Below are 27,287 nucleotides of genomic sequence, written 5' to 3' on the forward strand. Positions count from 1 at the left end.
GTACACCTTCAGTCACTGCTGTCCGCGCCCACCCACCATCCCCACCATTCCCACCATCCCCGCCAAAAAAACTCTGCAGACGCCCCCTGTGCAAGCAAGCGACCAACCGGCCCTTCGGCAATAGCTCACCCTGCCACCCTGGAGTGGAAATAGGGGTGCGAGTTGCACAACCGCTTCCCAACGCCCCCATCCCCACCACCCCTCACCCTACAGCCCGGGACTTGGAACCAAGTACCTCTACCGCGCCAGGGGAGTCCACTCCACCGCCACTACACCGAGCCTTCGCGCCTCGTCGCTACGTGCCCCGCCTCCCCCGAGACCCGCGGGGCGGGCTGCCACCCAGCAGCCAATCCTGGGGCGATGGCGACGGCCGGGGCCGGCGGCAACACCAGATCTTCACGGCGCAGAGTGGTGCTTCGGCACCGCCTCTGCGCCCCTTTTTATTGGGCACTCCCACCCCTACCACCACACACACCAAAAATAACGTTTACAGGGGACGTGGAGGGAGCACACCCCTCGCCGGGACCTCTGGGGAGCGCCTGGGCCGCTTCTGGGGTGGGAAAGAAGCACGTGGCGCACCCTGGGCACATTTGAAGGCAGCGCCCGGGCGACAGTCGCTCGGCGGAGAAGCGGGGGGGACTCCAAGCTCCGGGGCGTGGCTGGACAGCACGTGCAGCTGCTGCCACCTTCTCCCGAACGTGCATCCTGAGGACCTATCGCTGCACGAGCTCCGGGCCCACCACCCCCGGATCTGGACAGGAGGGGCGTGGAGTGGCGGGGCTGGGAGGCGCCGCGGAGGGGTGGGGCGCGCGGAGGGGGTGGGCTGCCCGCCGTCGGTCCGCCGTTTGTCCCGGCGCCGGGGACACTCCCACCATGTCCGCTGCGTGCCCTCTAGTCCCTGGGAGTGTAGGCAGGGCTGTCTCGGGGCTTCCGTGGGCCAGGCCTCTCCTACTCCGGGAGGAAAACGCAGGGGAAGCCCCCAGTCCGTGCAGGCCCTGAAGACGAGCCCGGGCGGGGCCCCGGTGCGTTGTCCCTGTCGCCGTCCGTGTCCGGAGCAGCAGCCCGCGCCCGCCCGCTCGGCGCCCTGGGCCCCCCGCCCCGGGCCGGAGGGGCCCCACCCTGCCGGGCGTAGACGAACACCGGCCGAGGACACACGGAGCAGCCGTCGCAGGGTCTCGTCACGGCCTCCAGCGCCCCAGCCCCGGGGAATGCAGTGGCCCCCGGCCCTTGGAGCCTCTCCGTGTCTGGGCTGGACCTCCTCGCTCACCTGCTCTACGGCCACGACGCTCCTGAGCCGCACCGGCCGGGCCCCCCTCATGGCGGCCAAGTGGTTCAAGGAGTTCCCCTTGAACCTGAAGACGGTGTCGGAGCGGGCCAAGCCCGGCGGCGCTGGAGGCGGCAAACTGCGCAAGAACTTGGAGGCGGGCGGCGCGGGGCCCACCCCGGGCAAGGGCCGCAAGAACTCGGCGGCCGAGCTGGGGGGTGGCAGGGCCGGCATCGGCCCCTCCAAGGACAGCCGACTGTCCCGGGACAGCCTGCAGGGGCTGATTCAGGCCGCCGCGGGCAAGAGCCGCAAGAACTCTCGGGCCACCGAGGAGGAGCCCCACCGGGGCGCGGCCAAGAGCTCAGGCTGCAGCACCTACATCAACAGGCTCATCAAGGTAGACACTCAGGAGAAGAATGGGAAGAGCAGCTACCCCAGCAGCAGCAGCAGCAGCAGTAGCAGTAGCTCTTCCTCCGCGTCCTCTTCCCCTTCTTCCCTGGGCCCTGAACTGGACAAGGGCAAGATTATCAAGCAGCAAGACACGGTAAGAACACAGTATCCCCTGGACCACCTGTCCCCTACTGAGTCGAAACAGTGGGGAGGAGCATAGCGAACCTGCTGACCCCGAGGTAGGGTTCCTTGTGCTACAGAGCGGGGGAGGATGTGTTTCTCCCCTAACATTCGGTGACTTCTAAGTGATTATTTAAAAACCATTCGTTTTTTTATCTTGAAAAATCCTCATTCTAGGGATGGGGAACTTTGCATAAATTTACTGTTTCATTTTGTTAGCAGTTTATAACAGTAATCGAATGAAACATTCCTGCTTTGTTCAGTTTGGCTCCCTTATAGGTGGGGGTTTATTTAATTTCAACATGGGGGGGGTGCAAAGCAAGACTGTATAATTTTAATTCTTCTTGAGCATAAGGAAGGATAGCCTTCAAAGCTCCAGAGAATGGGTTGGCCAGCCCAGGCTACCCCACCCCCAGGTCAGAGGCTCCACCTAGTAAAGGGCTTCTCTGAGCTTCACTTGCACCCCAAGGTTACAGCCCTTTCATTCAGCCCGAGACCATTTGCTGTGCAAGAGGATGAGTGACACAGGGCTCTGCAAGGGATACAGGATGGAACAAAGAAAATCCACTCTTCTCTGTGGAGGGGGGAGGGAGAAGAGCTCAAGCCCAGCTTTTAGACTCCAGCACCGGCATCACTTCCGGTCGTGGGAACTTTAATCTACTCTTGCCTAGGCTTCAAACATGCTGCCCGCCTCCACGGAGTCAGGAGCCAGTGGCACAGACCGTGTGCATCTACACTGGGCACTTGTGTTCATTCCTCCATTCGTTCTTCCCGCGAACATTTACAGCATGCCTACCCTGAGCTCGGCACTGCGGGAGAACTGTGGAAAGACTGCCAAGGACCCAGCTGGTCCAGGTATCCAAGGTCTACCTGACTGACTAGATCACCAGCACCTTGCGGCCAGCGGCTGCATTATCACGCTTCCTTTTCCTCCTGTGTTTTGAAAGTGCGGTACCGTGGTGGGTAGTCAGAAGAATAGAGTCAGGGAGTGAGTGGCAATTGCAGTCCTTGGCAGTGGTTGCCTGGTTATTTCCATGGTCATCACTTCTGGATGTCTGAGTTTCTTACTCCCAGGTGGAGGGCTCCCATCCAGGCGTCAGCCTCTTCCTCACTTCTCCCTGTTTATCCAAAGTCTGTCTGCCGGCTCCAGTGGTCCTCCTCCATGAACTCTTTGGAGAATGTAATCAGAGATTGTGAAGCAGGCTTCTGCACAGAGGAGGGGTTTCTTGCCTTGCCCCCCACCTCGTCACACAGCTGCTACAGAACAGAACCCTTGCACATACATCACCTTTCCAGGCCCCTTTGCATTTTGGGAAGAACAGGTGCTTTCTGACACAAATGTGGATCAGAACTCTGTCTGACTGTAGCCTATGAGAATAAGTCTGCCTATGAATTATTGAACCTTGAATTCCCACACTACTATTTAGCTCTGACCTATTTCTTATTATGAAGCCTATCTCTTTAGAGCTGTTACAAATTTCTTGAGGACAAAAAGCAGTTCTTGGTCTCATTTTGACTCCCTAACCAGTGCTAGTGGATGTTCGGTGGTGCCTGGGTGGTTGGCTGATTTACCGTGACTATGTTGCTCGTCTCGCTGGCACTAAAAAGACCAAAATCAGGGGAAAGATGGTAGGCTAGCTCATTCTTTTATCTCTAAAGCTGTAGACATCCCCCACTTTCTTCCCCCCACCCTGCTATCCTCTAACTCAGCAAATGCTTTATTGCTTAGGGAAAGAAAAGCACGTGAAAACAGTCTTGGGGATAAGCAGAGTTTAGATGTGCTAACAATCAATTTTACTACCAAAAAAAAAAAAATCAGATGTTTGTGCAGCTGGCTGAATAACATGATCGAGTACAAAAGCTACCCACCCAGAACTGGTTGGAGATTTTGACATCTGTTCAGATCCGCAGATTGTCAGTGGCCATTTTGACACTGCTGCCATTCTGGCTTTTGATAATCCTTAGCAACTGTCCCCTCTGGTTCCTCTCCAGGTCATCATTTTAGAAGACTATGCTGACCCGTACGATGCCAAACGGACAAAAGGTCAGAGGGATGCAGAGAGAGTAGGAGAGAACGACGGCTACATGGAACCCTATGATGCACAGCAGATGATAACAGGTTTGTGACCGGGAGCTGCTTGGTCAGGGCAGAAATCTCACACTCACTTGGAGTGTGTAAAACAGTAACCGCTGTCTGTTTGGGGAAGAGGGGTGAAGCGGTTTAACCAGACCCTGCTGACTGGAAGGAATAGAAATGAGACCCAAAACTAAAGTCAAATACCTTGTTCGCTTCCTGTATCGTTTGTGTCCTTCCATTTTAGAATTTTCAGGGGTCTTTAAAGTTTTTCTAATTCTGTATAAAATGACACTCTTACATGGTGGGTTTGCAGGTCTGCTCAGGATGTGATCTTTAGTTCAAAGATCTTACATACATTTCTTGGCCACTTTCATAGCTTTGACACCCATCATGGGAGTCAGAAATCTGCACCGAAGGACTCATACATACCTAAGGGGTTTTAAGTGAAAGGGTTTAGAAAGACACGGTCCTCTGTGTTACGGCAGACGACTGATTTCTCAACAAGCTCTACAACATGGGAGCAAAACATCTAATTACTGAGGAATGATTACCAATCCCTGGCATGAGCCAAGCCATTCAAGGGAAACCTCCTAAAAGCTAATTGACGATCTTGTAACTTTTTAAGTGGGAACAATTCCAACTTGTGGGCTAAGCAATCACATTGTCACTTTTGGTATCAAGCTTTTCCCTTAAAAAAATAACTTTTCCCTTTCATTCATAATTCTCTTAAGTTGTTGTAAATAATACTTTAAAATGATATACTTACTAGTTATTTAGCTTTATTTGTGAATATTAGAGTAAGTTATTTATTCGCCTAATTTTCTTTAAACATTCTTTAATCCATAATGAGAAAGGAAGTTTCCAAGTGCTGACTCAAGGTAGCCTTGTTTGAGTGTCATGGATTTCATCCTGGAAAAGGTTAATAACTGGTCGCACATTAAAGACTGTCTCTTCTGTTTAAAAACAGATTGAAAAGCTGTCAAGCTCAGACTCCATAAGCGTAGTCTCAGAAGAGCTGAGCAGCCCCCTGCAAGGGTCAAGACAGGCTTCAGAATGAAAACGAGCTGCCACAGGAAAGCACTGCTCTGCTTCCTGCGCTCTGCTTGCAGAGATAAGGCTTGCGTTTGCGGAGGGTGTACCCTGGCCAGGCTGTGACCCTGAAGGTCACTGGACTGTGACCTCTAATGAAATCTGTGAATGAAAGGAAGTGAAATGAACTTAGTCAGAATTTTTTAAAATGTTGGAGGCTTGAAAGAAATAGGGGGAAAGAATTACTTTCACATATGTTGAGGAAAAAGATATTCTAAAAAAACAATGCTTACTTTCGATTCACCTTTCTTTGTCCTTTAGTTTTTAGTGTCCTCTTTCCTTTTGACTGGAATGAATACTTTATCTGAACTAGCCCAGCTATTCATTTGCGGAGCCACACTGCTCATCGGGAAAGTGCTGTGCTTTTTAAAAATGAATATATCTTTTTCTTCCAAGTAATCCCCACAAAACTCTATAAACTAGGGACTCCAGTACTCTTCCCCGGGTTACAGAGATTCTCACTTGCCTGTGCTCACAAGACTTTTTAAGAGACAGAGCAGAAATTAGAACTTAGATCTTCCCATTCCAGGTGGGGTGGTCTGCTTCCTACACCAGGTTGCCCGGAGACAAGAAATGATGCGCACAAAAGCCTTTAAACTGTGCTGATAAGTAAGGCTTCTTTCCATTGAGATTTGCAGAGAGGGTTATAGTGAAAAATCAAAATTGCCCAACATGAAATAAGTATAATAATAATAATAATAATAATAGCTAGCATTTAATATTCAAGCATTTGTTAAGTTCCAGGCTCTGTTTTAAATCACTTACATGAATAAATTAATTTAGGAATATGGAATTAATCAACTGGAGAATAAATCCAAGCTTATTAAAAATATCAATTACTTTTTTAATTACTAGATTTTTTCTATGCTCTTAAAAAATATTGGTGAGTTTTAAAATTTCTTCATGTAAAATATACATTAAAAAGCACTTTCTCAATCAGTGTAGAGAATATACCTCTTATTTTACCCGTAGGTTACACAGCTGGACAGAATAACAGGAAGTGAGTTTATCGGAAGCTGGGAATAAAAGATTTGCTGCTGGTTTTTTTTTTTTTTTTAATCTTTTACCTTTTTTGTCCAGTTCGTTCCTTGTGATTTGTTGTCAAGTCCAAGTTCAGAAATGCCCCATATTTCTTGAGAAACGTTAGGGATTTCTTTTCAGTTTGTTTCAGCATTTCTGTAGGAGAAGGAGACAGTGCTAATGAGTGCTTTAACCCTGGACCACCCAACCTCTGGCCTGCCTTTTTAGTGCCTGTGAAGTGGAAACAACATGTCTGATTTTACAATACCTCGGGTGTGTACCACACTGTTCACGAGGTTATGTTCTAACATCCAACAAGTATTTCTTTACCAAGCACCAGGCCCCGCGCTGGGAGCTGGGCATACAAGGGACCAAACGCTCATGGCCCTTGTCCTGTGGCCCTCAAGCCCAAGGGGCTAACAAACCTAACACCAGCACAGAAGAGAGCATGTCATTGAAAAGTGTGGTTGGGGGACATCTGTAATAGTGTCATCAGGAAAAAATAATTGTAAAGAATGGTGTGGTAAGTGTCATGAATTAGAGAATTAGGAACACCGTTGGCCTCGGAACAGAGGAAGAAACAGAAATTAAGAGGCATTTAGTACTTTCCTGTGGCCAAGTAACTGGGACCTAGGCTCCCTAGATCTCTTCCAAGACCTTGCTCTTACCTTTTAAAAGCTAAAAATTTATAAATTTGTGAAGAAATTCTCACTTAGATTTATTCAAAGAATTGTTCAAAAAAAGATATGACTATGAATACAAGGCAATAATAGTATAAACTTTGTTTTTCTGGTAAATTAACAGGATCATTATAGCTAAATAATTAGTAGAAACATTCTGTATAATTTAGCATTTGGGGTTTTAGCCACCAAATAAAAACTTAAGCATTAAAAGGGTCTTTAGAAGCTCCCTACGACAGTCATCATTCAGCACCGAAATTCCTTCCACGGCTGGTATCACACGAGTTGAGCACCTGCGAGGGGCCAAACTTGCCAAATCGCCTCACTAAACCCTACAGCCCTGAGAAGTGGGTCTTAGAAGTGTCTGTGTTACGGTTGAAGGAGCCAAGGTCCAGAAGAGTCAGTAACTTGTCCGGATTATACGGGTGGAGATGCAGGTCATTCAGCAACCTTCGGTTCTAGTTAGAGTTCCAGCCACAAGTGGTTTTACATTTTTTTATTTTTGCCTCCAAATGGTTTTGTTGGTTTGTTTAAATCGTGCAATCTAAAAGAGAATCTCATTGTTCAGGTCTCCATTTAAGAAATTAACCACTTTGAAAAACTGTTAATAGAGTATTTTTGATTTACTTAATGTGTCTATACTTTCCTTGTTAAACTTAAATTTCAGGGCTTCTGAATTATATCTGTTTTTGTTCAGGAAATGTTAAAAGTAATTTCAAATCAAAAGCTCAAGCACTGATAAAAGATGTGAGTAAAGTTACCGAACAGCCCTTTTTCCGATTCTAAGAATGAAAAAGAGCCTTGTGTGGCTCTTAGTTTTGAAAACATTATGAGTGAATGAGGGGGAAAAGTACATTATAGAAATTATACTTAGTGTTTTACATGAGCTCTTTGGGTATATAGTGAGGGACGACAGAGAAAGCTCTGGAGTTCGAGCTAAATGGCGCCCCCACTGATTGCCCGCAGCCTCAGTTTGTTCAGCTGTGAAATGGGAGGACGCAGCCGTGCCTCGCCCCACCCTGAGGCTTCACTGAGATGCTGGGGGTAACAGGCCAGCACGTGCACGTCCAATGAATGCAGCCATTATTTGGACACTTCAGAGAGAGTTCCATTTTCAAAGACAATTCTGGACAATTAGACAAATAACAATTGATAACTACAATTAATTTAGCTGAAGGAAGTCTTAGTCTTCTGCTGTGTTTTTAAATAGAAGTGGCATAATTACGCACAGCCAGAGCTGGGAAGAGGGAAGGGAAGATTTCGACCAATGCTCTGTTTCACACCATTAGCTGGTGCAGGTCAGGCCTGGGTTTCAGCTGCAGATGGGTGTTTATCTGCAGCCTGTGGCCGCATTCTGTTGTCTGCCATGTAAATGGCCTCTATCGGCAGAGCCAGGGCGTAGCTTCCTCTTGCCATTTCCTCCTTCTCAGGCTCGTTTCCTCTCAGAGCCAGCTCTGCACGTCAGGGGCTATTCTCCCTGCAGGAAGGGTCGGCTTGCAGCCCCACGATTGTTTCTGTTTCTATGGCGCCTCAGGTTGGGGGCAGCCAGGTGTTGGAATGGACTGGAAGGTTACTTCCCTTGAAGGGGCGGAGGGGCCCTGCACTCAAGCCCTTTTTTCCCCTAATTAAACACTGTTTAAAAAGATGATAAAACTTTGCAGATTTTGCTCAATTCCAGGACCATCCCGGGAAGGAACACTCCCAGTTGTACGCTCCCCAGTGTTTTTCCCAGAGGGCTGTGTGCGCAGACTGCCTACAGTAGGAGCGCAAGACCTCGTCTCAAACCCCAAAACTTAAACACACCCGTAATAAGAACTCAGGATTCTAATCACTGCACGTTGTTTTAACACAAGTTTGTTGAAATCTTCTTGTGAGTAGGACTCCTTCTATCTTAAGGTTGCAGTCAGTCCCTTTGCATGCAGTGCAGCCAGGACAGACGGGAGGCGAGGAATGGGGAAGGTTGCCCAGACTGTGCCAGACTCAACTGAGGGCAGACTTAGGTTTTGATCAGAAACTTCAAAAATTCCCAATCCGTCCTATGAATTCCTTTGTGTTTTCTCTTTCCTTTAAAAGAACTCCAGCCCTATCTTAATTGAACCAAGAACAGAGTATGTTTTTGTGCCTTATTTTCCATAACTCCATCTAGAATAAGCCATGAAGAAAAAAAGCTGTTGGATTCAAAGTCAGAGGCGTGGGCCAGAGGTGCGGGAGACTGCAGACAGCCCAGGCACCTTTCCTGGCTGGAGGCAGGGACGGCTCTTCCAGCACTCCCATTCTGCTGCGGCGGAGGCTTTAGGCAGAGGAGAACCCTTCTGCTTGGGATGGGGCTAGCAGTGACAAGATGAGCTCTGGAGAGCAGGAAAAACTGAGAGGGGGCCGGGGGCATCCAGGAGGTGTGGGTGCTTCTCAGGCTTAGCTTCTCGTTAGAATCACCTGGGAATCACCTGGGGGAGCTTTTGTACCTGTAAGTCCGAGGTCGTACCCCAGACCAATTAAATGAGGGCTTCTGGTGGGAGGACCCCTGGCATCCATGGTGTTAAAGCTCCTGATTCCAGTGAACTGCCGCCAGGGCCCCCTATCCAGCAGAATCTAACCTCACCCTATCGGTACATTTTGTCATACTAATTTAGTGTCCTGATTTTAATAACTTTCCTTTTGAATGTTTCATTTGTTGTCCTTCCCTTGTTATAGAAGTCTTGTTGAGCCAGTGATTCTTTTTCATAGAGTGTCTCCATGCCCATTTTACCTGTGGACAGTGTCACTTTCCTTGGTTTCGATGGCATTGCGTCCTCAGCTGACCACTCCTTCTCTGTCGTTTTTGCCGGCACTCTCCTTCCACTCACCCTTAACTGCAGCCCCAGACCCGCCTTCGGTCCTCTTCTCAGTCTGCCTCCTTTCCCTCTCGCGGCACTGAGAGTTCATTGGTGAGTAACTCCTTGACGTGTAACTTTGACTGTCATCTCTCTGCTGAGCCCTGGATCTATATTGTCACCTGCTTGGAGAAGTTCTAAAGCTCCTACCTCTCTCTCTTTCTCCTCCCATCCATCCAATTATTATGTAGCACAACTGTGTGTCCTACAAATACAAACGAGACGGTGGTGGCCCCTGCCCTGGCCCTCTCCACCAAATTGGAAGTACAGGCACAGCAACAAGTAAATCCACACAGTGGGAGAAGCGTGAGGTGAGAGTGGGTTGGCAAAGTGGTGGTACTTGGGAGAGGTGGGGGGTTGGAGGAAGAGAGGCTAGGTTAGATTTCAAAGGATGGAAAATCACCCAGACACTACTGGGTGTAAGGCAGTGTAGTGCTCAGGGAACTTCACAAGTTCCATTTGGTTGGAACAAAGAATTGGATTTCAGAGGGATGGGAAGGGTAGTGTTGAGAGAAGAAATTGGAGTGGGAGACAGTGACCTGGTCACAGAAGGCCTCCCATGCCGTGCTGAGCAGTCTGTACCTTCTAAGTAGACAGTTGAGAGTTTATGGGGTGTTAAGGGATGAGGTGAGATGTTCGTGTTTAGAAGGGTCCTCCTTGACTGTGACCAGGTGGGCGGATTGAAGGCTTCCTGGTGGACATTTAGAAGAACCCATGATGCTTCTGTTGGTCTGTATCACCAGCTCTGGTTATCCAGACGCGAGGCATCTTTCACTCTACCTGGCAAGGCCTCTGCGCTCTGAGCTGGTCTGTCCCTAGACTCCTGACTTCTGCCCACTGTGGTTGGCTGGCAGGTTGGGTGGCGGTGTGTTGATTCGCATCAGGTTTTCTGCATCTATTTCTGTGCCTCAGTCCAGACCATATCACTTGGGCGTGTTCTGTCCTGTGTACTGTGTTGGAGTTACCTTGCAGCAAAACAGAATGTAACTTATTACCTGTTTTAAAAACAACAATCATTTTGCAATGCATGCTTGCCTTTACAACTTCTGCACTGTGGCGCCCTCGCCTGCTTCGTCCTCCAGCTTCTTTCCCCACTACCTCTCCCCTCTCCCGGCCTCTGTCCTTTGAACTTATCTCTCAACTGTCCTTTCTGGGAACAAGCCCTCTATGGCTCCCACCTCCATATCTTCACTCATGCAGCTTCCTCCACTGGAAATGACCTTCTCTATCAGAGTCAACTCATCTTCCATTTCTCTTCCACTTGGAGTCAATCCAAATTTAGTGGTGAAGAGTATAGCTTCTGGAGCCCAACTTCCTGCTTTGGAATCTAGGCTTTGCCACCTAATGGCTTGGGCAATTTCCTTAAGCTCTGTGCTTCAGTTTGCTCTGATGTTGGGGAACTAATATACCCATTTCATAGAGTGGCTGTGAAAATTACAACGCACTTAGAATAGTGCATAATGCATAGTAGACCATCGGTGAATGTGAGCTGTCACCACTACTGTTTTTCCTATGGCCCCTCTTTTACTTATCCTGCAGTTACTAGCCCGTTATGTGTTATTTGTGAACGTGTCTGGCTTCCCCCACTGTACTGAAGACAGTAAACACTCGTCGATTTTTATTAAAATACTTTTATCTCAGCTTCCTAACAACATGTGAAAACTGCAGGCGAACCACACTCAGAACCAACACGGGCCAGTGACTGGCACACTTCCGCTCCCACAGACTGCAGGTGGCCCCCCATGCACGCCTGTCTTCAGATGTGATCCCTAAAGCTCTGACTCGACCCCATTATCTGGCTCAGAGGGAGGCCGTGGGCTCCGTCCTACAGTCGGAAAGTAGCCTGCCCTTAAGGAACAATGTTGGTGGCCTGTGTCACCTTCCCCCACACAGTCCTAGCAGAACAGGGAGTTCTGTGAATTGCCAGGCTCTGTGGCACATTTCTTTCAAGGTGTTCTGTGTGCCACGTGTTTTTCAGAAATTAGACGCCGAGGTTCCAAAGACCCCCTGGTGAAGGCCCTTCAGCTGCTGGACAGCCCCTGTGAGCCGGGGGAGGCCGGCGGGAAACCGGAGGCGCTGGCCAAGAGACGGAGCTCCAAGGACCTGCTGGGGAAGCCGCCGCAGCTGTACGACACGCCCTACGAGCCAGCCGACGGGGTCCCCGAGCGGAAGGCGCGGCCCGCGGATGCCCACGGCCGGCTGCCCGAGGACGACGAGCGGCCCGCGGCCGAGTACGAGCAGCCGTGGGAGTGGAAGAAGGAGCAGATCGTGCGCGCGCTTTCAGGTGAGGGGCGGCGGCGTCTGGGGGGCGTGGCAGGTGGCAGGTGAAGGGTGCCCCCTGCGCTCTCTGCCGCCCTGCAGGGAGACCTGCGCCCTCTGGGCCCTTCAGCCAACTCCACGTTTTTTACTTCCTCCGCTGCAAGTCTGTTTTCTAGGAATTTGGCAGGGAAAGCAAGAACTGGGCCTGGTTGGAAGACCGGGACTGAAGAAGAGACCTTAACATTGCATTTCTCTTTCATCCTTCTGGGCACCTTTGTTTTCCTTTCTCTTCACAGGGCTCAGCCGTTTTTGGAAATGCCTTAAATGACTATTGAAAAACCTTACTTGATCGCTGCATCTTTCTAATTGCCAGCAGCTTTTCTGACTCTTACTTGGTGCTCCTCCTCACAGCTGCTACAATCCCTATTTATAAAATGGCATCCAATGGATTACAGGTAGAGGTGGCTGGAAAGCTGCATGAAGCCAGCTTTTTTTATTTTTACTTTTTGGTAAAAAAGTCTAAATGAATCAGTTCTTAAGTATGAATTTTTAAAATAACTTACGAGGAAGGTGATAGGTTGCCGGTAGTTATTAAGGGTACTCGGCCCTCTTGCTTCTCCCAGGACATAGGTTTTCTACTTGACTGACCAAATAATTTCTTTTGCCTTTGATTTTTAAAGTTAGGGATGTCTCTCCCCCACAGTAGTAAAGCCCAGTTTGTGATTAGATTTTAGTCAATGTAAAGGGTGCATGGACAAGGTAATGCACCCGACAGCAGGCATTCGGGTCGGTTCGAGTGTCCTTCAGTCTTGTTTTCTACAGATCTCGGCTGGGCCCTTGTGCTAGGTGCTGCCCGCTGCCTCGCTCTGCTCTCTCCGGCCTACATGCCATGGCATCTGTAAGGCAGTATTCAGTAGTTACGTTCTGTGTCACAGTTGGTTTTCTTTTTGTTTTGTTATTTCATAGTAAGAACTGGTCTCTGGATTTCATAGAATGAAACACACTCTTGCAAAGAATCATCACCTGTAACTACATTTAGTCTTTTACTCTAAATGTACCACAACTTAGAGGTTTTTTAAAGTACATGCTGAAATATATTCAAGTGGTTCCCTTTCATGTTGTCAAACTGCTTTACAGTGATGAGTATCTCACAGAACCCGTAGCTGTCTGGATGCTCTCAGTGGGATATGATACCAAAGACAGCGGGAGCGCAGCCCTCCCAGGGTATTTGTAGAACGTTACCTCGTATTAAAGGGAGGGGGGAAAGCCTCTTTCCCAAGCTGAAGCAGACAAAAAGGTTTTTTCTTTGACGTTTACGTGGTTCATCTCAGTGGCCTCTGATGTTAAATGGAGCCTTCCTTCCAGTTCAGTTTGAAGGCTCTGAGCGACCTTCCACAAAGGAGGAGACAGTGAGGCAGCACCACCGACAGAAGAGCTGGACCCCAAAGATCTTGAAGCCAGCCCTCTCTGACCACAGTGAGGGGGAAAGAGTGGACCCAGCCCTGCCGCTGGAGAAGCAGCCGTGAGTCTCCTGCACAGCCATGTAACATACAGCAGCTGGTAGCTCATCCATAGTCTGGGAGTGGGGGGAGCACTGGCCCATTTTTACCGATTTTTACTGCTCATGAATACTTGTCTAGGTGGGCTTGTTAATGAAAACCCACTTTCAAAGCCCAGCGCGCTTGTGCAGAATGGAAAGTGTACTGCATCCCAAGAGCCTGAGTTTAAATTTCATTCTCCTATGTAGAGTGAAAACTTTTAAAATGACACCAGCCCGGGCAGCTCCCTCTTGTTTGATGGGTAGGTTTTGTGATCCAGAATTACCCAGAGCTGCGTTTTGTCCTTCCTGAACGTGACCCAGGATCTAGTTCAGGCTGTTGAGCTTCTACCAGAAGTGCATTTCAAGTAGCGCTTTACAGAATGAGGCCCTGTCTGGATTTCTGTTTTGACGCTTGCGGTGTCTCCCCCACCTCCATTTTTCAGTTGGTACCATGGCGCCATCACCCGTGCTGAGGCTGAGAGTCGACTACAACCCTGCAAAGAAGCTGGTTACCTGGTTCGAAATAGCGAATCGGGGACCAGTAGGTACTCCATTGCACTAAAGTGAGTGTGGCAGCCTCGTGGCGTCCCATTTGGACACGGGTCGGGGTGTAGGGGTTGCTCCATGCCAGTCTTTCCTATCCTGGTCAGATGACCAGTCAAAAAAGATACTATTTCAGGGTGGTTCACAGGGGCGTATATTGCCAGAAAACAAGATGCATTTGCTTGGACAATGGATAGGAAATGCTCTGGTTAGAATACAAAATTGGTTTTGTACATTAGTCAATTTCTACCTTATATTACTCGATGTAAAGTAGGTCCTCTCACCAGAGAAATAACTCCTGATAAAAAGAATAATATCTTACAGGATACTTTAGTCATTCTTTTTTTACTCCCTAGTGTTTTGGGATTTTAATAAATTAGATCCCTTGATTGTTCAAATGCCAAGTCAATTTTGATACCAGCTTCTTCTGGTGCAGAAGGAAATGCTGACTTGCTATTAGTCCCTTGTCTGACTGTACACAGAACATTCATTTTTGCCTGGTAGGCCTGGTGGAGCTTGAATCATGGAAATTCTCTCTGCTGCGCGAGCTCAGCGGTGCTATATTGGAGGATCATTGTCAAGCGCCCTAACAGCGTTTCCTTCCTGAGGAAGCTGAGCCCCTGCAGCTGAAACAATCAGGCTGGAGGGGAAGAGAGGTTGGGCGGGAGGGTGTTTGAGCAAAACGGCGCAGAAAACGGGATAGGCCGGCAGATATACAATACCAGGAATAGCTTTGCTGTGTTCCTGAAACCGGCGCTCGCGGATTAGATCTTTGGGCCTTCGGTGCCAGCTGTCGTTATATAGAACCAGGAGCAGTCTTTCCAGATGGAGGTGGAGTGGGAGGGAGGGGGAGGAGGAAACAGTTTTTTAAATTATTATTCTTAATGTATTCTCTGGGGAGGAAAGAAGGAGGGAACCTTACACATGTCCTTTTGGCTGTGAGGAAGAGCGTGAGTTTAAACCTCACCTTAGTGGTCTCATACTTGGGCTTAAGCACTAGTTTGGCAATTTGGGGGCCAGGAGGGACTGGACTTCTTTCTGGTGTTTGTGTTGCTTGTCTGGTGTCTGACGACTTGTGTGCACTAAGGATAAACAATTCAAAGAAGACGCACATTTGTTGAAGGCTGCACTTGTTTATAACGGTTCTAGGAATGGATGAAAGCCTGTCCGCCTGTGAATCTGGCTGGGGGTTTTTTCAGTAGGGAGGGACCCCCCTGTTCACTCATTCATGTCTCCCTCCTTGATTTCTGTTTTGTTCCAGGACTAGTCAAGGATGCGTCCACATCATCGTGGCTCAGACCAAAGACAACAAGTACACGCTGAACCAGACCAGTGCGGTCTTTGACAGCATCCCCGAAGTGGTACACTATTACTCCAATGAGAAGTTGCCTTTCAAGGGGGCAGAGCACATGACCTTACTCTACCCCGTGCACAACAAGCTACACTAAGGTTCAGCCACCGAAAGCCCCGGCTGGGCCTCTCACGCCTTAGGAGGGCATCAGCATTCCCCCAGCATCTCAGGGCACAAGGCTGGACTGTGCTGTAATAATTGGTAGGAAGTGGAGGCCTTCCTTAACAAGTCGAAAAGTCTTTGGGCTTGAATCCATTCCGTGACACTTGGTTACTGACCTGTCCCTTTTCTCCCTGCTAAGTAGTTCTGTAGGAAGAAATCATAACTTACCAGTCGCCTCCACTGTCTGGACTAGGGTGTTCTCTCTGGGGTGTGGCCTTCAGCAAAGGTAAGTCAGGAGTCCAGGAATATTGAAGTTCTCCAGAAATGTGCTAATTGTCACCTGGAACGCCCGGCCTTCAAACAAACCAACACAAACATACTTGGCTTTTATATAAAACAGCAAAAAATGGTCGGGCAGACCAGAAGAGCATGTAATATCAGATCCCTTTGTGGACAAAAGGCTGAGCAGTAAAGATTAAGTGAAGAGTGGGCCTTAGAGAAAGCTGTCTTTCTCGGGTGGCCTAGTTCAGCTTCATAGTCCATGAAAATTCACCACTTTAGGGTCTGGCGTAAGCATTATTTTGTGGGCAGCCTTGTAAGAAAATGTGCACTTTCTCTATCTCTGTGAGCTTTTTCATCATTTCAGCAAATCAGTCACATAAACGTAAATAGGAAGGATGACTTAAGAATCACCAATAGTGGCTTCCAGTGAAGATGGTGGAGTGGGTAAATGTACTCGCATCTTCCCACAACCACATCAGAATCCTAACTAAACTACGAAACAGTCATCATCCAGAACTGCCTGAGATCTAGCTGAACAGAAGTCCTACAACTAAGGATAAAAGGAAGAAGCCACATCAAGACTGGTAGGAGGAGCAGAGACGTGAACAGGCTAGTCCCACGCCCACACGTGGGAGATAAAAACTGGGAGGATATCTTGGCTGTGGAGGTCCCCCTGAGGAGTAACAGGTCCCAACCCACACCAGGCCCTGCAGCCCAGGGTTCCAGTGCCAGGAAGAGAGGTCCCCATAATTTCTGACTGTAAAAACTAGCAGGGATCAGCTCAGAGAGACAGAGGGCTTCTGGGGTCCCAGGCAGTTCCTATTAAAGGGCCTGTGCATAGACTTACTTGGACTCACTCACTCTAAGCTACAGCGCTGGGGTAACAGCTCAAAGGGCACCAGGGAATATGGGTAGGAATAGAATTATGTGGCGTGAGAAGGAGGGCTGGAGGGGCAGCTTTTTCCCACACAGAAGTGCTGGCAGAGGCTGTTGTTCCTTTGCTGAGACCTCCCCCCGTGTCTGAGTCTCCATCAACCTGGCTATCACTGCCCTGCCCTGGTGATTCCCTGAGACCCTGTCCCACCCGACCTGTGTGCCCACCCCAGTTGTTTCCTGTGGCTTTTCCATATCAATGGCCTGTCTTGGCTCATGCTTCAGGCTTTCTTAAAATTTCTCAAAAAAGCAGCTCTACTCTTGTCGTGCCCATACCTCTTGCTGATTTGCCCCAGGCCTGGCACTAGTGGCAGGTGGCCCAGGCATCTTCTGGGCCCTCCAAGCCCAGCACAAGCAGCCGCCATCTGCAGATCACTCTGTAGCTCATGCCAGGAAGCCCCAGGCAGAGCACAGGTGGCAGCAGACCTTGGCCTGCACCTCCTGGGAGACCCCAGAGCCATTGCACCCAGTAGACAGCTTCACAACACACTGAAGCACCATCCAACCACCTCCACAAGCAACACACTCAAGGGGTGGGCTCAGCAGGTGCCAGAGCCCTACTGAAGTAAGTCCTGTTCCATGGGGTGGGCCCCTGTGTAGCTGATCCTCCATGGTGGTTACAGTCAGTCCTTGCAGCTGGTCAGTCCTCCCACTGACATGCCAATAACAAACAAGGCTCAACTACAACAGGAGGGTGTATACAGGATAAACGTGGGGGGAGGGCACACCTGGAGTACCCGGCTCAGGTGAATAGGGAGTCTGTGCCACTGGACCACACAGAACACCTACTACATTAGGCCACTCTACCAAGCCTGGGAGATGTAGTAGCTCTACCTAATATGTAGAAGCAAATATGGGAAGCTCCCAAAATGAGGAGATGGAGAAACGTCCCAAATGAAAGAACAAAACTTGGAAAGAAAAAAAAAAAAATAGAGACAAGCAATGTACCAAATAGTTCAGAACACTGGTTATAAGGATGTTCAATGAACTTAGAACTTCAACAGCATAAAAAAAAAGACATGGAAACCATAAAAAATAACCAGCCAGAAATGAAAGATACACTAAATGAAATGAATAACTTACAGGGACTTACAGTAGAGTGGATGAAGCTGAGAATCAAGTCAGCAACTTGGAATATAAGGAAGAAAAAAGAATCCCCCAAAATGAGCATAGTGTAAGGAGCCCGTGAGACAACTTCAGGCTTACCAACGTTCACATCGGGGGTGCCAGAAGAGAGTAAGAAATGGAAAACCTATTGGAAACAATAGTGACAGAAAACTTCCCTAACCTGGTGAAGGAAACAGACATGCAGGTCCAGGAAGTGAAGAGAGTCCCAAACAAGATGACCCCAAAGAGGCCCACCCCAAGACACATGATAATTAAAATGCAAAAGATTAAAGACAAAGTGAGAATCTTAAAAGCAGCAAGAGAAAAGCAGTTAACTACAAGGGAGTTCCCATAGGACTGTCAGCTGATTTCTCAACAGAAACTTTGCAGGCCAGAAGGGATTAGCAAGGAATGTTCAAAGTGATGGAAACAAGGACCAACTAAGATTGCTCTACCCAGCAAAGTTATCGTTTAGAATTGAAGGACCTACAAAGAGTTTCCCAGACAAGAAAAAAGGAGTTCACCACCAAACCAGTGTTACATGAAATGTTAAAGGGTCTTCTTTAAGAAGAAAAAATTAAAAATATGAACAATTAAATGACAATAAATATATATCAACAATTGAATCTAAAAATCAAAATGAATAAGCTGAATAGAAACAGACTGGAAGATACAGAAAACATTCTGACAGTTGCCAGATGGGCAGAAGAGGAGAGGGGGTGCGAAGAGTGAAGGGATTAAGAAATACGGAGCATTCGTGGGGATGAAAAGTACAGCACGGGGAGTACAGTCAGTAATCTAGTGACTACATTCGATGTCAGGTGGGTACGAGATGTATCGGGATGGTCGCTTTGTAAGATACGTAATGTCTCATCACTGGGGTGTACACCTGAAACTAATACAATGTTGTATGTCAACTGAAATTGAAATATAAAAAATGATTTTAAAACAATCACCAATAAAACATTGGCATTACTATAATTCTGAATTGTAGAACAAATACAACAATGATTTCATTTCTGATTTTTAAAAGTTTGAAAATGTACAAAGCTCAACAACTGTTTTCTTATTGGATGATTACACAGAACTTCTGATATCATCTTTGTGCATTGTGGTTGTTATGAAACTTTAATTTGGGCCCTAAAATTAGATTTGCCTTGTATTTTTAAGGTAAATTAAACATATATTTATAACTCCAGGATCTGTATCAACTGGGTCTCTAAAGCCTGCAAAGTCTCTCTCATGCTGTACAAAGCAGACCTGTTCACACTGTATAAAAATATTTTAAAAGACTGAGATTTTTCTCTTAACTCTGCTTAAGATATTAAACTAATACTCATACTATTGTTATCCTTAAATATTGTGAACGTGTGTCGCCAATTTACTTACTGTGAAGAAAGAAAAGTAGGAACGGCGTGCTGTGAGAAGGCCACCGGGGTGAGCGGCCCCATAGTTACACTGAGCGGATGTCCCTGCTTGGGAGTGTGTGACAGGGTTCTCAGAACCAGTCCAGGTGCAAATGTGCTGACTGTCGCCAGTGAAAAGTTAACTTTTGTAGCTTCTTTGAGATACATACCAAAAAATACTGATTTGGGTAATTTGGGGGAAAACATATCCTTCTAGTTATTAGTCATCATTTTACAGTTATGATTTAGAAGTTAGTAAATATTTGCTTCCTTATTCAGTTAAGATTGTAGCCCAAGGGTTGTGTGATCTTTGGCTTAAAATTTTGAGAGAAACTTTTTCTTACTGGACCCCAATGATTGTATTAATAAAGAGCGTTCTGTTTTTCAAGTACTGATAGAATTGTTTAAATGTGTATTGGCTCATGTACTCTGTCTTTAGTACAAGATTTTTTAATCTTTAGCATCCATAGTCCCAGTTCCATTCAACAAATATTTATTGCCTTGCATATACAAATAATTCATTGTGTTAAAATTATTTTTAGTTCAATGTTCTAGAAATGAAACCTTATTTTTTACTTAAACGTATTCTACAAAGCAAATAAACCAGTTATCCTAATTTTAATAAATACTAAAAGCTTTGCAAAAATTTTTCTTTGTGTATGAAATGATTCTTGGCCCATACCCGGCGACTGACGAATGTATAATGAAATACATTTTGAAAGCAGACCTGATACATTAAGTATTTATTGAGCTTCTAGCAGATGCTCAGTATTGTGCTTTTTCTATACGATTTTTCTGTGACAGTCATACTATTTTGCTTATATAATCAGAAGTGGAGATGTGGAGTTTATTTATAGACCAGTTTCTTCACAGTGGTACAGGAGGTTATAATAAGAAATACAGTAAATGAGTAGCAGGGGGGTTAAGCAACCATTTTCTTCTTCAGGTTGTGACACAAACTGACAAAAGCCAGGGAATTCACAGCTGGGTGGTGGCACAAAGCACCATTCCTTCTAAAAACAATTAGGCCCAGCAGGGTGTCCCTCACGGCTTCCTTGTGAAGCTTCCTGGGCCAGCTGATCTGAAGCCCTCTGACAAGTTTCCTCTCTGAGCTCTGAATGCTTGGGCTTTTTGTCATTTTGTCTTGATACTTGTTTTCCTGTAGTCTTCATTCTCTTGAGTTAATTCTGTCTCCCAGAATGCTTTTTTATTCTTTCTGGAGAAAATAATGTCTTCGAACAAATTTGTGCTCACTCGTCTTGACTATTGCATCCATGGAGCTTCCTGCATCTGTGCTTTTTGTCCTTTATCACACTTTTTTTTTTTTTTAATCTTCACCTGAGGATATGTTTAGTCATTTTAGAGAGGAAGGGGGAGAGGGGAACATCTATATGAGAGAAACATTCATCAGTTGCCTCCCAATCACACCCTGATCTGGAATGGAATCTGCAACCCAGGCATGTGCCCTGACCCGGGATCAAACCTGCCACCTACGGTTCCTATAGGGAACCTATATTCCCTGTGTACGGGAAACGACACTCCTACCAACTGAGGCACCTGGCCAGGGCTATCACACCCCTTTTTAAAAAATAATTCCCTTCTCCGGGTTAATGTTAATATTAGATGAGTTTACTTAGTTGCTTTGTTTCAGGCCTATAAGAGTAGAGGGTAAAAGGACTTTTCTATTTACTTTGCTGTCATAGCTATTTCCATCAGGTCGCATTTCAACCTTTGGAGCTGTGTGTATTTAAATGAGTCGGAATAAAATAATGGGGAAATGTTAATATGTGTACAAAGGGAAATATGGATATGCCTACTCTCAATGAGGGACGGATGTGTCCTCTGAAGTTATTCAAACTACTTTCTTAAGAAGCACCTATAAAAAGAGCCTTCATTTTTTGCTGTTTAAAGTCTCCATATTTTGCTGAGCTGTTAACCATTATTGGCATCTGCCACAGAACGGGGAGGTGAACAGATAATCTCTGGAGACAGCCAGAAAATTTTGGCACAGGTGAGAAAATAGTACTAATCAGTTGCTTTTCGAATGAGGGTAGCCTTGCCCTGACTGGTGTGGCTCAGTGGGTTAGGTGTCATCCCGCACAGCGAAGGGTTGCCAGTTTGATTCCAGGTTGGGCCACATACCTGGGTTGCAGGCCCAGTCTCCTCGCCCTCCCACCCCCAGTTGGGTCCCGTGCAAGAGGCAACCAATCAATGTTTCTCTCACACAGCAATGTTTCTCTCCCTCTCTTTTCCCCTCTCTTAACAAAATATAATAGTACGAGGCCTGTCCAGAAGGTATCCAGCCATGTAATATGAAAAGTAGAGAGACACTTATTGAAGAAGATACAAGAAACACTATACATAGGACAATGACACCTCAGTCCCCTTCAAAGTAGGCACCTTGGGACCTCACACAGTTCTCCCAATCACCATTAGCGGCCCCGTCATATTTTCCTGAATCTCATTGATGGTCTGAAATCTCTCCCCTTTCAAAGGTGATTTTAGTTTGGGGAAAGATCAGAAGTTGCAGGGTGCTGTAGGGGGGCTAAGTCACCTGGATGATTTTATGTTTCACCAAAAAAACTGCACAAGACATGTGATGCACGAGCAGGAGAATTGTTGTGATCAAGCTGCCAGTCACCAGTTGCCCATAGCTGCGGCCCTCTGAATCATCCAAATAGTTTCCACGGAGGAATGTTGAAGCTTAATGCAAAATGTGATGCAGAATCATTGCTCTACTCACTCAAACATTTTGAATACAACGGCCACACAGTACGCATGCTCACTCAACCACGTCTACCACCCCCACTGACTAGTACAGTGAAGTCATCGTTGTTCATGCACGCGCATTCTGGTCCACTCTCTTTGGCTGCCAGGTCACATCAATGCCAATGTTGTGCAAACCATTCTCATTATATTAACAAGGCTGGACTTTTTCTGGACAGGCCTTGTAAATAAAATTTTTTTAAATGAGGGTAGCCTTTCTATTCTACTAAACTGTTCTCTTTTAAGTCAAAGGTTAATGCCTCATTTTTCCTTCAGCCTGAAGTGGGGACCAAGATGTCTAGATTTCATTTCCTTTCTCCTCTGCATCCTTTTAATATTTAGCAGAATTTCTTTAATACCTTTCCCATAGATGTCTTTTATTCATTAGTTGTCTCTTATTTTCCTTAACCAGCGCAATTTTGGCCCTATGATCTCTTTAGAATCACTTTTCTTCATTCTCCTCTCAAATTTTTATAACCCCATTAACTTGGACTTAGAGAAACTTGGACCCTAATTTAGCCTTCTTAATTTCCGACCTTATAGGTAGAGCAATGGTGTGTTACTGCCATCTAATGGAAAGAGAGCAAACTGCGGGGGGGGGAATGAGCGGCACATCTAGGGTGTTTTCTAAAGGATTTCTGATCCAGCCCATAGCGTGAAAAATGATGACACAGCAGTTGCCATCTTGGAATCTGCCTTTCCCTGTGGAAAGGGGGATTTATAGCCTAGTACAACTCTCATCCCGAGGCCCCTGAACTGTGGCTGGATCATGTCGTTTAGAATCTTAAGTTGTATGTTAGTGAATATGCTAGCAACAGACAGTTGAGACAAGCATCTCATTTTGTCAAGTTCTTACACATTCAGTTATTTGTCAGCGGGCTTTAAAATTTTAAATATTGACAAATACATCATTTTAACTTTTGAAAATATTTGAGGGCTGTATGTAATACAGGTGCCTATCTGTAGAGCTTTAGTAATTTATATTATATCGGAAAGATTGTATAAAATTTCTGGACGTGTCGCAGTAGCCAGTATAGGCTGCATGCCTTCCCGAAGATGGTTTACTCTGAAGTGTACCTTTAAATAAGCATTACTTCAAGAAAACCTTGTCTTGCTTGATTTAATTAGTTTTGAGAATCACTTCCCTTCATAAAAACAAACACCTTTCTGTGGTAACAGCTATAGCAAAGAGGGTCAAAATTTCACTTGTAATCCTTGTTAATGAAATGTATCAACAAACCATGATTGAACATAACCAGACCTGATCTTAATTTTTTTTTATCCTCACCCAAGGACAGGCCTATTGATATTAGAGAGGGGAACAAGCCCAGCTTGGGGGCTGGGAAAAGCAGCAGCAGCAGGGATTGAGAGTTATTTTGTATATTAACAACAGCAGTCTAGCTTCATTCACAGCCTGTGCAGAGCCAGGGAGACATGCGGGACTTTGACCCGTGATGTAGCCAGGAGGCAGCTCCCCCGCAACCCACCGACCCACCGGTTACAGCGCCTGCACAAGAGCTTGGAGGTGGTTCACTCCACACCTCGGGGCCACACCTGTCCAGCCAAGAAAGGCAGAGAATACGGGAGTGCGTGTAGCCGATTGTGGGAGGAGTCAGAAATGGGGTTCTGGAGGAAGATCTGCACCAGGATTAAAGCCCAGGTGTGGCAGCCATGCTGGGGTTTAACCACGCAGTTTTGGGAAGAGGAGAGAGGGTCTCTTGACCACATGGATTAGGGAGCAGGGAAGCAAAATGTAGCAGCCATGCAGAGCTCTCTCTTAGCAGTTTGAAAGTATGCAGAAGGACTCCCACCCGCCCACCATGAGGATGGGGTTTTGGATTCAGAACAGGAGCCTAGCCAAGCTACAGACGTCTATTTTCTTTTCCTGAGATATGGTACCCCTGACTGGCCTGAATGGGCAAAGAGGGGAAGGCAGGACTGTGTGTGTGTGTTGGTAGGTGTCTTAAAGGGACTTTGGGATATAACGGCGACATTCCACCATTACTCTAAACCTGTGTAAGTTTTGAATAAATATTTCCTTTCCTTTTTACCAAACTCTGGCATTGAGAGCCACCGTTCCTAACATGGCAGAAGGCAAAGAAGAACCATAGTAAAACAGACGCCGGGGGAGTGGGGTTGTTTCTGTAACAAAGGGAGGAATAGAGAGAGGGAGAGAAATATCCATAGAAGAGAGAAACATCAATCAGTTGCCTCCCATTTTCACCCTAACTCGGGATCAAACCCACAACCTAGGTGTGTGCCCTGACCAGGGATCGAACCTGCAAGCTTGTGGTGTACGGGACGACGCTCCAACCAGCTGAGACACACCAACCAGGACCTAGCCTTATTTTTTTTTCTCAGTTCACCTTTAGAGCCCTTCTATTATGTTTTAATTCCCACATAAAGCAGAAACACACTGAAATTGTACTCTGTCTCCTTGGCCACCTTCTTCCAGAGTAGACGACTGTTGCATTTGCCACCGTCCCTGATGAGGTGGCACAGTTGTGCTCTGTTTTCATTTTTATTGCAGTTTGCTCTTCACACAGATGCCCTCATCCCATCTGTGGGATTCCATAGTCTGTTGCTGAAATCTATATATTTTTAAACCTGCAACAGATGATTTTGATACTCAGCTGTGGCTGAGAATCACCATTGGAAGCTACTATTTAGAAATTTGCAAGTAAATTCATTTGAGATTCTAGAATAAGGCTATAGTGTTGAGACTTTGGGTATGAAATTTTAAATTTCCATTGAACATTTATATACATTGCCACCAGGTGGCAAGTGCCTATTGTGTTTCCCCATCTCTGTCCACAGAAAAGGAAGTTTGCATTGAGAAATGTCCACTTCACCGCCACTCCCCAAGCAGAGCAATTGAGCAATGGTGTTCAGAATTCAGGCTGAGCACACGATTTTAGGACTCAAGGTTCTGAGTGTTGAGTGTTGGATTCAGACCCTGTGAGAGGCCAGATGTAAGTAATGAGAATGCACTCTTGCTAGGTACACTGCCGAACAAATGCTTTTCATACTGCACTGTCTTGTTTAAATTCTCCGCAACCCAGTGAGCCAGGCGGTGGCCTCACTTTTCACATAGGGACGCCGGCACTAGGAGTAATCCAGGGGCTCCCCCTGGGTCAGTCACATGGTGAATGGTAGAGCCCAGGTTGAAACCTGGGCTAATTCTAGTGTGGCTCTTAATCACTATGCCCGAACTTTCCTTTCGAGAGAGTGTACTTGGCCTGCAGAATTCTTCCATTTGAAGAATGTAATTGGTCAAACTTTGGAGAGGAGTAATAAACCAACCACCTTGTTTGCGTTAACAGGTGAAAAGGAAAGTTTAAAAAAACATTCACAATAGCCAAGAAGTGCAAGCAACCCAAATGTCCAGGGATGATCAATGGATAAACAAAATGGGATACACATACAATAGAATATTATTCGGCCTTAAAAAGGAATGAAACTCTGATGCATGCTACAGCATGGATGAATTAGCTGAGTGAAATAACCCAGTTACAAAAAGACAGATGCTGCACAATTCCACTTATATGGGGCACCTAGAGGACTCATATTCATTGAAACAGAAGGCAGAATGGTGGTTGCCAGGACCTGGGAGGAGGAGAAAATAGGGAGTTGTTTAGTGGAGTTTCAGCTTTGCAAGATGAAAATGATTTTAAGGTTGTTTATACAACAGTGTAAATAACTTAACACTGTTTAACTTAACACAATAATTTAATACTTAACACTATTAAATGGTATACTTAAAAATGGATAGGATGGCAAATTTAACATTATGTGTCTTTTACCACAGTTAAAAACAAAACAACGCCAGCTGATTATCTTTCAGTGAGAATGTATCCAGCAGCCTGGACACCCAGGTTGCCAGGTGTGCCCAATGTGCTCTCTCCCCATACATGCGCCTTGTGGACTTGAGGCAGGGCGACAGGAATTGGGTTTAGAGATTCAAGTCCAGTGCCAGGACACCCCTGTTCTGGATCAGGCAGGTCATGTCCACGAGCCGAGGTATCCTTTTCCGTGCTTGGGAGAGGCTCCTCCTGTGCGTCTGGGCAGTCTGAAGTCCCGTGCGGCAATTTAAGCTCTGGTCATCGACGTCTGACTGTATATAAGGAGATTCACTCTGAGACACGCAGATTATCATTTGCAAAGTCTACACATAACACCAGAATCACTTCCCCTACCTTGTGAATCACACAGTATGAGTCACTGTATCATCTTGATTCAAACTAAAAATGCTTCCTATGTGACATTTTTTTTCAATGATTCAGATTGCCTTCTGATTTATGTGCATAAACAAATAGGATTACTAGTTTGGATTACTTGATGGGAAGATATATTACTTATTGTGCATGTAAAAGCCAATTAGTTCACCAAGGTATCAAGCAGTATGTTGTTGATAAGTGAGAATTGTAGTTTACATTAAAGGATAGTTAAGAAAGGTGTGGTGATGTTCATTTTGAATTATTTTAAATGGTACATTTGCAAGCAAAATATCTTCCTAAAATCGTTGATCTTTTTAAACTGGAGAATGTCAAAGCTGTTTAAAGATTAATATAATGAATCATTCTGTGCCCAGCTTCAACAATTACTGTCTCACAGACAGTTCTGTTTTATCTATGATCCACACCTCCTCCTTGCACTTTTTAATAAACAATTTTTATAGGCAATACAACATGGTTGAACTATTCCAAAATAGGATTATAATTGTTTAATAAAATATGTCTTACTTCAGGTCAAGATGGCAGCATAGGTAAACACAGCTCGCCTCCTCACACAGCCACATCAAAATTACAACTAAAATATAGAACAACCATCACTCATAACTGTCAAAATCGAGTTGAATGAAAGTCTGACAGCTATGGAATTGAAGAAATCACATCCATCCAGACTGGTAGGAGGGGCAGAGACACAGAACAGGCCAGTCCCACATCCACGTGTGATGGATAAAAATTTGAGAGGGATATCTCACGAGCAAGGAGTCCCAGCCCCATACCAGCCCCCAAGCCCAGGGTTCCAGTGCCAGGAAGATAAGCCCCCATAACTTCTGGCTGCAAAAAGCAGCAGGGATTGAGTCCCAAGCAGTTCCTCTTAAAGAACCCACACATGGACTTACTCAGACTCACTCCCTCTGAGCTCCAGCACCTGGAAAGCAGCTGAAAGGCACCATGGCATACAGGGAGGAACTGAAGGTGCTGGCATCAAAGCAGGAGCTTGAGGATAGCTTTCCCCCAGACAGAAAGGCAGGCAGAGGCCACTGTTCCTTTTCTAAGCCCTCCCCCCCCCCCCCAGAACCACAGAGCCACAGAGCCAGCAGGTAAGTGCCACATCTAAGACTCCATCAACCTGGCTAACACTATTTGCCCCACCTCGGAGATTCCCTGAGACTTACAGGCCCACCCAAACTTTTAACTAT

At 46.3% G+C, this 27,287-nt stretch overlaps 1 protein-coding gene across 1 annotated transcript; it reads left to right on the forward strand.

Annotated features, from left to right (window-relative positions):
• Positions 1-892: 892 nt before the first annotated feature.
• Positions 893-19,739, forward strand: SHE (Src homology 2 domain containing E). The gene is made up of 6 exons (XM_053915912.1): positions 893-1,808; positions 3,827-3,953; positions 11,549-11,854; positions 13,195-13,351; positions 13,813-13,932; positions 15,174-19,739. Exons 1-6 carry the CDS (start codon positions 1,209-1,211, stop codon positions 15,358-15,360), a joined length of 1,497 nt encoding a protein of 498 aa, XP_053771887.1. The 5' UTR covers positions 893-1,208; the 3' UTR covers positions 15,361-19,739.
• The last annotated feature ends 7,548 nt before the right edge of the window (positions 19,740-27,287 follow it).

Source organism: Desmodus rotundus, chromosome 12, assembly GCF_022682495.2.
Source record: "Desmodus rotundus isolate HL8 chromosome 12, HLdesRot8A.1, whole genome shotgun sequence".
Taxonomy (NCBI): Eukaryota; Metazoa; Chordata; class Mammalia; order Chiroptera; family Phyllostomidae; genus Desmodus; species Desmodus rotundus.